Here is an 11,905-nt window from a genome sequence, read left to right on the forward strand (position 1 = left end):
AGATGTGTGCGGCGGGGAGGCGCTGGGGCCGGCGGCAGCGAGAGCTGCTTTGGGTGATCTTGATGGTGGCGTGGGAGGCGGCGTGGGGGCAGCTGCGCTACTCGGTGCCCGAGGAGATGCCCAAGGGCTCGTTCGTGGGAGACGTGGCCAAGGACCTGGGGCTGCAGCTGCCGGAGCTCAGCAATCGTGGAATGCGCGTCCTGAATAAAGGTAGGACGCAGTATTTCGCTCTTCACGGGAAGACGGGACATTTAGTGACGGCGGAGAGGATCGACAGAGAGCAGCTGTGCCGGCTGGTAGAGAAATGCGTGCTGCGCTGTGAGCTGATAGTGGAGGGAGAAATGCAGGTTTATGGAATAGAAGTGGAAATCACGGACGTTAATGACAACGCTCCCAGCTTCAAGGAAGTTGAGCTGGAAGAGAGAATAAGCGAGATGACAGCCCCGGGGTCGCGGTTTCCCCTACCAGACGCTCACGACCCGGACTCTGGCCAGAATTCTCTGCAGAGCTACGAGCTGAGCGGTGACGAGCACTTCTCGCTGGCCGTGCAGGCGGGCCCCGGCGGCGATCAGCGTCCCGAGCTGGTGCTGGCGAAGGCGCTGGACCGGGAGGAGGCGGCGTTTCACGAGCTGGTGCTGAGGGCGATGGACGGCGGCGATCCGGCACGGACGGGCACGGCTCGGATCCGCGTGACGGTGGTGGACGCGAACGACAACGCGCCCGTGTTCAGCCAGGCGGAGTACACGGTGCGTGTGCCCGAGGACGTGCCCGTGGGTTCCACCATCGTCACTGTCACGGCCACGGATGCCGACGAGAGGTTGAACGGGCAGGTGAAATACTCGTTGAAAAAAGTGTCCGACATGGCATCGAATATCTTCAATCTGGACTCTGAGACTGGAACGATCACTCTGTTGCGAAGCCTGGATTTCGAGGAAGATGATTCTTACGAACTAGAGGTGCAGGCAAGGGATGGTGGAGATCTTTTCGACACTGCTAGAGTCGCGATCACAGTAAAAGACATAAACGATAATGCACCCGAGATTTCAGTGTCGTCGGCGCTGAGCGAGATCTCTGAGGATGCGCTGCCGGGAACGGTGGTCGCCCTGCTACATATGGAGGACCGGGACTCGGGAGCCAACGGACAGGTGCGCTGCTCCCTAGATGAGGATGTCCCGTTCCGGGTGGAGACGTCTTATGACGATTACTATCGCGTGGTGATATCGAGAGAGCTGGACCGAGAGCAGGTGTCGGAGTACAACGTGACGGTGCGGGCGGCCGACGGCGGGTCTCCGTCGCTGCAGAGCAGCGCGGTGCTGGCGCTGCGGGTGCTGGACGTGAACGACAACGCGCCGGTGTTCGCGGAGGAGCGCTACAGCGCGCGGCTGGCGGAGAACAACGCGGCGGGCGCGCTGGTGCTGACGGTGCTGGCGACGGACGCGGACTGGGGGCAGAACGCGCGCGTGCGCTACCGGCTGCGGGAGGGGCGGGTGCGGGGCGCGCCGCTGTCGTCGTACGTGTCGGTGCAGGCGGAGACGGGCGCGCTGTACGCGCTGCGCTCCTTGGACTACGAGCAGGTGCGCGAGCTGCGGCTGTGGGTGCTGGCGGAGGACGGCGGCGCGCCGGCGCTGAGCAGCAACGTGTCGGTGCTGCTGCAGATCGTGGACGAGAACGACAACGCGCCGCAGGTGCTGTACCCGCCGGCGGCGGCTGCGGCGGGCTCGGGCTCGGTCTCGGGCGGCGCGTGGTGGTCGGGCGTGGAGCTGGCGCCGCGCTGGTCGGAGGCCGGCGCGCTGGTGGCCAAGGTGGTGGCGGTGGACGCGGACGCGGGTCAGAACGCGTGGCTGTCGTACGAGCTGGCCAAGGCGACGGAGCCGGGGCTGTTCCGCGTGGGGCTGCACAGCGGCGAGGTGCGCACGGCGCGCTCGCCGCTGGCCCGCGACGCGGCACGCCAGAGCCTGGTGGTGGTGGTGAAGGACCACGGGCGGCCGGCGCTGTCGGCCACGGCCACGCTGAGCGTGGTGCTGGCCGAGAGCGTGGCCGAGCTGCTGGCCGAGCTGGGCAGCGCGGCCGCCGAGGCGGCGGCGCCGGCCGAGCCGGCCGGGAGCCTGACGCGCTGGCTCGTGCTGGCCGTGGCCGCCGTCTCGTGCCTCTTCCTCGCCTTCCTGCTGCTGCTGCTGGCGCTGCGCCTGCGCCGCTGGCGCCGCCAGCAGCTGCTGCCGCCCGCCAGCGGCGCCTTGCGCGGCGTGCCCGTCTCGCACTTCGTGGGCATCGACGGCGTGCGCGCCTTCCTGCAGTCCTACTCGCACGACGTGTCGCTCACGGCCGACTCGCGCAAGAGCCAGCTGCGCTTCTCGGCCAGCGGCAGCTGCTGCGACACCCTCCCGGCCCGGCCACTGCCCGACGAGCCCGCGCCGCTGCTCGGGGACCAGGACCCTGCCGGCGCCATTCCCGTGGATCCCTCCGCTCCCTCGGTGAGTTTCTCTATCCAGATTTTCTCCACGGCGCTTTCCCCTGATGCTTCCCTGCCCTTTTCCCGCAGTGTTCTCTGTCTTGCATTGGAGATTTTCCATAAAAGCGTGGTCAACTTTCCTTAGGTGACGTTATGAAGGCTGGTGCTCGTTGTTGTCGTTCTGTAATCATGGGGTCGGTCCTGAGCTTCCAGTTAGTGAAGATGGAAAGTGTTAGAACGCTGCTGTTGGCAGGGTCTTCATTACCTCAGAACTTTGGGTATTGATCAGGTTCCAGGTACTCTTCCTCTATGTCACCTGTGCTCTGCAGGATCTGTGTTCCTGTTAGTATGAGATCTTCTGATTTGATGTATCGCGTTATTAAGAAATTCACCTTTTCAGCAGGCTCATGTTTCTTTCCAACAGCACATGTGCTTGAATAGGTTGGATGTGTCGATCAAAATGCTGATGGCTTTGCGTGGAACTTGTGTGCACGTTGTACTCAGGCCTTGTCCTTCTGCGTCACACATAGTGGAGATGAGCAGGAAAAAATCTTTGTGTCATCCATGGTTTGATCTTTGTCCCCAACTGAGGACTGGGCCAGGCAACACGCGGTCGTTGATGATGTCTGTCTGCCTGTTGTGAAGGTGAAGGATCCTCTTGAAGTTGTGACTCTTTGGAAAGCCTGTGGGTGGCTGCATGAGGAGGAGGAAATGCAGGGGGAAATGGCAGAACTGCCTTTTCTTTTTCTTGTGTTTTTGAGATACAGCTATGTCAAATGGAGATGGATGAGCCTTGGCTATAAAATATTAAGCAAGGCAAGAAAATTGCCTAGATGGGAAGAGAGAGATTCAAGGTGCAGAAGGAGATATAATGTGGGCTTAATTCCCCAAGCACAGATATTCCCTGAGTCAGTCTGTCTTGGAAGACTGCTCAGCTTTTCCTTTCAGACCTATGAAGTGTCTTCAGAGAATTTCAGTGAGCAGGCAAATGTATCTTCCGTGGTACAGGGATGTAAAGCTATCTGTGTGGAATTGGTGGTTGGAAGAAAAATGGTCTTGGAGAGCTGGGCCTCCACTGTCACATGTTTTTTGGATGTACGGGTGAAAGAACAGCACAGATGATGTGAAGGGTTGGAAATGGGAGTCCTGTGAGCTGTGTGTGAATGTCTGCTGAAAGACTCAAGGCAATGTTTTCCTCCGTGCCCTGTCCAGTTTCTAACTCTAGTATGAAGCAATGTGAGCTTTTTCTTCCCAAAGTAATTGTCAAGAAGATATGTATTCCAGCAGCATGATGAACCCTGGGAAGTTCTTACTAAGTAATTGCGTGTCATCATAATTGTGTGATTTATATTCTTTATTTTGTACTTTTGAAACATGTATGGGAAGAGCATGCAATGTATTCATTGCTTATGAACAAGGTTATTAATCATCTACTCTGAGTTATATATCCCAGAAGAGTGTCATGAGCTCTTCAGTTCTGCAGGTGTGAACTTTCGTTCTCACTCTTTTGATGTTCTGAAGATGGTTCTTTCCTGTTTATAGGTGAAAAGAGACAGACATTGATTGACATGTTTTTTTAAAATGTTTCTATAATAAGTGCTTTTCCTGGTCCCACGGCTAGGGTGAGAAATCCAATATTATCCATGGTGAAGAGATATTGTCTGATCAACTTTCCTTTTGGTGGAGTCTCTGTAAATTCTGAAGATTTGTGATAACCATGTTAGTTGTCGAGGTTTGGGGGGAGTGTTGGGTGTGTGGTGTGTGAGGAGGTCCTGGTGCAGACCTGGCAGGTGTTTTGTTGATCCTCAGGGCAATTGCTGACCTTATGAAAATGAGTCAGGAGGAGTCTTATGATTTTATATTGTGTGGTTTGCATTCAAATGGCCTCGTTTGGGTTTCATATTCTTTTGCATCCGGAGTGGTAGTCGCACCTCTTGTGAGGAGTCCGTGTGCTGAAGAATGGTGATGTTGCCTTTGAGCTGATGCTTGGATGGCTGGGTCTTTGACAGAGCTGGTAAGAATTTATGGCCTATAAAACATTTTACACTTGTTCAAATAATGGGGAGGTACAGAATAATCTTAGTTGTGATGCTTGGCATCTGAGAAGCTGTGCACACAGCTTTTCTTCTGATGACGTCTGTATGCCAAATTTGCTTTCATGTTGTATTTGGACAGAGAGAAGAAGTCTGTGTATCCAGAGCCAGGGCTGGTGCTGGAGTTCACTGTGATATAGCTCAAAACGAAGGAGTGAGTTTTGTCTGCTTGTCCTAGAGTAGTTAGATGAGGCCCTCGATATTGGTTTCAAGCTTTTTCATTATCTTACTATGGAAGGAAATGACTGTCTGGGGTCTGTGTAGTGAGCTCCTGTGTGAGTCCTCCTGTGTATCAGTTAGAATCGAGTTTCCTGTGTTGTGTGCATAGTACAGCTGGCACAATCTGAAATGAGAGGCCATGATTGATATTCTTCTGGTGTTTTCCCATTCTTGGCAGGGGTCATAAACGCGGGGTTTTTGATATTTGGGTTGGGTTGGCTTGGTTGGTTAGTTGGGTTTTTTTGTCAAGGAGTGAAATTGATCCTCATTGTGCCTGGCAATCCTGCAAACTCCAAATCCTAATTATCCAGCAGGGAGAGAATCATCCATACCTTGAAGGTGTACATGTAATCATAGAATCATACAAACACAGAAGGACCTCAAAGATCATCTTGTTCCAACTGCTTTCCTATGGGCAGGGACATCTTCCACCAGACCAGGTTGCTCAGAGCTCCAACCTGCCTGACCTTGAATATTTCATGACAGAAATACCACTTCATAAATACATGTTTCTCCAAGCTGTTGTTGCCTCTGTGGCCAACGTTCAACCAAACTTTTGGTGTATGCTGATGGTGAAACGAAAGGCTGTGAATGCAGATTGAGGAGGGTGAGAGCTCAGTTCTGTGCCAGGAAAATCGGTGAATCAGTGTGGCTGTGGCTGAGAAAGGTTTGATGTCATGCTTGGTGCCAAAGTCAGTCGCATTTCTGCTCTGTTCTGATCCTGGTTTCTTTGTCATGAATGACAATGACAGTCCTCCAACAACAGCATTTTCCACAGTAACTGTTCATGTAGAACCATAATCCTTGGCTAGAACAGCCAATTAATCCTGTGTGAAACCTCCTTTATCCATCTGTATCTCTGTGCAACATTGTGATGTAGAGTTTCTTCAGAGCTGTGATTCTACTTTCATTCAGGCTTTTGTTTCCAGGAAGGTTGCAGCTCATTTTCACTGTACTGGTCAGTATTTTAAATTTGCAACAGTGACTATTGTTTTTCAGCAAATCCTTCTTTCACCCACCGAGTAAAGAACTGTGCATGTGGGGAATTGGAAGAATAGGAAGCAGAAGCAATACTTGAGAAGGAGGCTGATGAGAAGGTGTTTAAAATGATGGTTTAAAAATTGTGCAAGCTGAGCAGGTCACACAGTAGAACAATTTGCTGAGGAGTAAATTAATTCTTCAAATGAGGCCCCCTGTCCTATTCAGTGTTAGTCTTTAGGGCCTCCCTTGCAGCTTGAGACCTCAGTGACTTCCAGGTGCTCTCAGGGGTCAATTTTGAGGCCTGAAATCAAGGCTTAGAAGACTTCACTGTGAGCATCTCTAACAAGTCGTTCTAATGTTTCCTTGCCTTATGCGATTCATGTTTTGGGTATTTCCGCAGATTTTTTTCCATTTTGTTTTTCCTTGATTTACTCTGTATGACGGTATATTTACTATTATCAACAACCTATCTTTTTTTTAGCAATATATAGTGTGTTATTTTCTCTTGCTCTTGCATAACAAATTCTGTACCCAGCAGACCGCGGGAGCTTCCTCAGCCCCTCTAAACTCTTGGTCAGAGTGCAGACTGCAGACAGATCTTGCACCAATATCCCAAATGGACATGCTGGAGTTTCCAGAAAAATCATGGATGTGGTGTGAGTGTTGGAACCTCTCTGCTATACAGAAGGACTGAAGGAGTTTAGATCTTCAAGCATGGAGAAAAGATAGCTGTGTGTAGACTTTTGAAAGTTTGTTTTTTCTGTTTCAATTTCCAAATGAGCTTATAGGAAATATGGACAGATCTCTTTTCACCAGAGCCAGTGGTCATAGGAAAGGAGACAAGTGTTGCAACTAAAGGAAGGGAGATTTTGATTAGGAGAAAGCATTTTAGTTGGGGTTGTGAGAATATGGAACATATTGCCCAGAGCAGTTTTGGATATGCCTCCAAAAGTTCAAATCCAGCAGTAAGTGCTCCTGCTTATGGCAGAGGTGTGGATTAAATGACCTTTAAAATTACAATTCCAATTTAAATAGCATGGAAACTGAAACCGTTGTGTAGCTGTGCGAAGGACTCTGTGTTGCTTTGCACTTTCCATTGTCAGGCGCACAGATATGGAGATGAAAATGAAATAAGTTACATGAGTCAGAAACAGAAAAGGTTATTCTGCTGTCTTGGCATAGGAGTTGCTTGCATTGCTTTAGGCTGATTTATATCCCAAATTAATTCCTCCCAGATAACGAAAGAACAACTCAAGACATGCAACAAAATGCGAGAAAGCTCTTGAAGTCTTCCCGATATTATCGTTTAATGGTGCTGTAGATGTGCAGTGATTTTATTAAGAGCAGCTGAATTCCATTCTTTAGTGCCCTGCCATGAATATTTCCTTGTGACTGTTCAATGTGACTCAAAAGAATGCCCTGAAACCACCCGACTGCACATCTCAGATAGAAAGGTCTTGGAGTCGAATTAAGCAAGAGCTTCTGGTCTTGTTGATTGCAATGGAGGAGCCCCCGGATCCGGAGCAGGCGCTGAGCCCCGCCCAAAGCCGGGCCCCCTTGAGCGCGGCCATCCGGCGGCTGCAGTGGCGCGGCGGCGCCTCCGGGTGTCGCTGTTGGCCGCCGCCGAGCGGCGCTGGAGCCGCCGCCGCCGCAGCGTCCTGCCCCCGCAGGCTGCTCGCTCGCCCGGCGCCGGCCACAGCGGCAGCGGCACCGCCAGCAGCAGCGGCAGGAGCGGCGAGAGGCGGCGGCGAGAAGCGACCCGAGCGGGCTCGCTGCGCTGCCTTTGAGCGGTGCGTGCGGTGTGTGGCGAGAGCGGCTGGAAGGGAGGCAGGGCAGCGGCAGGAGGCAGGAGCGCGGCGAGCTGTGGCGGCAGAGAATGGCGGTGAGGCGGCGGCAGAGGCTCGGGCCGGGCGGCGGGCGAGCGCTGCTGGGCGCGCTGCTGCTGTGCGTGTGGTGGCGGGCGGCGGCCGAGCGGGTCCGCTACGCCATCGCCGAGGAGCTGGGCAGAGGCTCGCTCGTGGGGCCGCTGGCGCGGGACCTGGGGCTCAGCGCGGACGAGCTGCCGGCGCGCAAGCTGCGGCTGAGCGAGGAGAAGCAATACTTCACGGTGAATGAGGAGAACGGGAACCTGTACGTGAACGAGAGGCTGGACCGGGAGGAGATGTGCGGCGCATCTGCGACGTGTTCTGTCAGCTTCGAGGTGCTGGTGCACAACCCACTGAACGTTTTCCACGTCGAGGTGGCGATCGAAGACGTGAATGACAACTCCCCGACCTTCAGGACGGGTTCTTTGGACCTTGACATCGGTGAATTAATCCCACCCGGTGCTCGTTTTCCCCTGGAAGTGGCCCGAGATGCAGACGTTGGCAGCAACTCGATCCTGACTTACCGACTAACCAGCAATCCGTCCTTCTCCCTCTCCGTACGGGACAGTCCGGACGGAAGCAAACCGGAATTAGTCCTGGAGAGAGCGTTGGACCGAGAGAAGCAGAGTTCGTTTGAGCTGCTGTTGACGGCGGTTGATGCCGGGGACCCCGTGAGGTCCGGGACTGTCCAGATTCGGGTCAACGTCATCGACGCCAATGACAACCCACCCGTATTTGCGCAGGACCGGTACCGCGTGAGCCTGCGCGAGGACGCTCCGCCGGGTACGGAAGTACTGAACCTGTCAGCCTCAGACGCCGACGCGGGCACCAACGCCCGCATCACGTACACTTTCGGGATAATGCCGATCAAGGCACTTCAGAAGTTCGTGGTCGATGCAGAGAGCGGAGCTATCACGCTGCAGGACGCTTTGGACTTTGAGGAGGCTCACACATTTGGCCTGGATGTGGAGGCCAAAGACGGGGGGGGATTGGTGGCGCACTGCAAGGTGGAGGTGGAGGTGCTGGACGTAAACGACAACGCGCCCGAGATCACGATTCTGTCGATGTCGAGCACAGTGCCTGAGGACACACCCATCGGCACCGTGGTGGCCGTGCTGAAAGTGAGGGACCGCGACTCCGGCGAGAACGGTCAGGTGTCGTGCGAGCTGTCGGGCGAGGCGCCGCTGTCGATCGTGGCGTCGCCGGGCGGCTCGTACAAGGTGGTGACGGCGAGCGCGCTGGACCGCGAGCAGGCGTCCGAGCACCGCGTGACGGTGGTGGCCCGGGACCGGGGCAGGCCGGCGCTGTCGAGCAGCGCGGAGCTGGTGCTGGAGGTGTCGGACGTGAACGATAACGCGCCGGTCTTCGAGGAGGCGGCGTACAGCGCGTACGTGTGGGAGAACAACGCGGCGGGCGCGCTGGTGCTGCGCGTGCAGGCGCGGGACGCGGACGCGGGCGCCAACGGGCGCGTGAGCTACTGGCTGGCGGGCGGCAGCGCGGGCGCGGCGGGCGCGGCGCCGCCGGTGTCGGTGGAGGCGCGGAGCGGCGCGCTGTACGCGCAGCGCTCCTTGGACTACGAGCAGTGCCGCGAGTTCGCGGTGGCGGTGCGGGCGCAGGACGGCGGCGCGCCGGCGCGCAGCTCCACGGCCACGGTGCGCGTCTTCGTGCTGGACCGCAACGACAACGCGCCGCGGGTGCTGTGGCCGGCGGCGGCTGCGGCGGGAGAGGCTCCGGCGGCGGCGGCGTTCGAGGTGGTGCCGCGCTCGGCCGAGGCCGGCTACCTGGTGGCCAAGGTGGTGGCGGTGGACGCGGACGCGGGGCGCAACGCGTGGCTGTCGTACGAGCTGGTGCAGGCGTCGGAGCCGGCGCTGTTCCGCGTGGGGCTGCACAGCGGCGAGGTGCGCACGGCGCGCGCCGTGTCCGAGCGGGACGCGGCCAAGCAGCGGCTGGTGGCCGTGGTGAAGGACCACGGGCAGCCGGCGCTGTCGGCCACGGCCACGCTGCACGTGGTGCTGGCCGAGAGCTTGCAGGAGGCGCTGCCGGAGCTGAGCGAGCGGGCGGCGGGCGCCGAGGCGGCGGCGGCGGCGGCCGAGCTGCAGTTCTACCTGGTGCTGGCGCTGGCGCTGCTGTCGGCGCTCTTGGTGCTGAGCGTGGCGCTGGCCGTGCTGGCGCGGCTGCGCCGGGCCGGGCCGCCCGCCGTGCTGCGCTGCCTGGGCGCGCAGCGCTTCTCGGTGGCCGGCGCCGCCTTCCCGGCCGACTTCTGCGAGGGCACCTTGCCCTATTCCTACAACCTGTGCGTGGCGGCGCCGGCCCGCGCCGTGCCCGAGGTCGCTTGGCCGCCGCCGCCGCCGGTGCCCGTGCTGTCGGCGGAGGAGCTTCTGGGCGCCGATTCCTGCGACAAGCCGAGCCCCAACAGCAGCGCCGTTGTGGGAGAGGTGCCTGCCGCACTCGACGTACCTCAGGTCTGTACAGCGTGAGCTTCTCTTTTTTGCGGCTTTCCGGAAGGTCATCCCTTTATCTCTGGTTTTCTCTGTGTCATGTCAATTCGGAGTACTGGTCTGTGTCTCTATTTAGCCGTGGAAATTTTTGATTTCTTCTTGGTAAGAGTTTCAGCTGAGCTGCTTTGAGTATAACTCCCCTTTGCAGTAGTAGCCGTGCTTTTCCATGTTTCCCGGTGTCTTGTGTTTGGGAGTTGCTCTTTCCTGTCTCCGTGGTGGATTGAAATGAGCAGGGATCTGTCCCGACTCCATGGAGAGCTGGGTGGTCTTGGTCCCTCAATAGTCGAAGTTCCGACTTCAGCAGAGGGGTTTTGTCTTCAACAATCGAGCTCTATAAATTAGAATATTTTAGCAATATTGAAAGCAGCTCCTTGTTCCGTGGAAGGAGAACACCTGATTCTGCATAATTGTGCCAGAGAAAAAATAGGGAGCACTGATATTTAGTGTTGGAGCTTTTATCCTTCCAGATTGATTTGTTCAGTAAGGGTGTTGAGTTCCATGCTTGGAACTCGTGCATAGCTTTACACGAACCTTCGTTAAAATTTGTTATGTCCTTATTAGATTGAGAAAGGAAACGAATGCGTAAAGTTCCGTTCTCCATGCTTGGAGAAGAAAGAGATTGTTGCCCATTTTGTGGGGGAATGCAGTAGTGGGTCTAAATGGCTTCCTTTCTGCTGGCAGTTCGATCTGCTTTGCCATTCATGATCTTTATTTCGTACACTGGTGAGAGTGCTGAATGATTTCTGTTTCATAGAAGTTTTTTCTATCCTCTTTCCATAGAGAGTTTTTGGGCTTTAGAAGAGCTCGGGTATATCGAGAAGAGCAAATGTTTGCAATTCTGTTTACTAGGATGGACAAGTGAGATACGAAGGGGTCACATATCAGGGAGATTGGCAAGACAAGGTTTTAGGCGCTTGAATCAAGCCCATTCGCTCCTTGATTAGTGGTCAGCTCAGTTTCGAGAGTACAGATGTACTTTTGTTCTACGTTTCTATAATTCTTTTCTTGAAAACATACCGTACCAGTGTCTTTAAGAAAGATCTATTTTAATACTTTACTAACTGGTTTCAGAGCTTTACACATTGGTTTAAGGAAAAAGGAAACCTAAAATGACTTGATTACATGTAAATGTGTATAAAATAAACACTGGGTTTATCCTAAGAAGGGATGTTAAGTATTTGAAGTCGTGAAACTTCCCTTTGAGAGTTTAAGCTCCATCTTGATTTGTACGTGTAATTCAACCCTGCAACCATTAGCTCCCTGACTTCAAGAAGCATGCAATTGCTCTCGTCCCACTTGTGTTAATGAAGCTGCCAGCTCTGCTTGTTCGGGATGCGATATCTTCCCGTTTTTTCGCTGAGAGGCTGTTCTTGAAGATGGTTTTAAACAAAACCGATAAGACTGACAATAAGCTACAGGTTAAATACGAAAAATGTGTTTTAATTTACACATTATGACATTAGTCAGTGATTAATTTCCCGTGTGGTTGAAGAACCACGAGGACGGAATGTCTCTGCTTTCCTCCCGATCGTGATGCCCTGGAGGATCAAAGCAGAGATCGGCTGGAGAAATGCGGAGCAGGAGATCCGAGCTGGACGAGAAGCGAAATCTCCGTGGCGAGTGTCCCCTGGATGTAGCAAGGCAGGGCGAGCAGCGCTCGGTGCTGCAGTGCCGGGAGGAGGCTGCGGGCGCCGCTGTTGACCGAGAGGAGCGAGAGGAAGCTCGGAGCGCTGCAGCCCCGCCCGCTGCGGACCCGCTCGCTCGCTTTATCGCTCCCTGTCCGACACTGCGGCCAGATCG

At 55.0% G+C, this 11,905-nt stretch overlaps 1 protein-coding gene and 1 pseudogene across 1 annotated transcript; both read left to right on the forward strand.

Moving 5' to 3' along the window:
- The first annotated feature begins 2 nt into the window (after positions 1-2).
- On the forward strand, positions 3-7,529 carry LOC148222036 (protocadherin gamma-A5 pseudogene; annotated as a pseudogene).
- Positions 7,530-7,618: 89 nt separating this feature from the next.
- Positions 7,619-10,084, forward strand: LOC106864526 (protocadherin gamma-B2-like). Its single transcript, XM_088174038.1, has one exon. It carries the CDS (start codon positions 7,619-7,621, stop codon positions 10,082-10,084), a length of 2,466 nt encoding a protein of 821 aa, XP_088030164.1.
- Positions 10,085-11,905: the final 1,821 nt, after the last annotated feature.

This window comes from Sturnus vulgaris, chromosome 15 (assembly GCF_052056855.1).
Source record: "Sturnus vulgaris isolate bStuVul1 chromosome 15, bStuVul1.hap1, whole genome shotgun sequence".
NCBI classification, from domain to species: Eukaryota; Metazoa; Chordata; class Aves; order Passeriformes; family Sturnidae; genus Sturnus; species Sturnus vulgaris.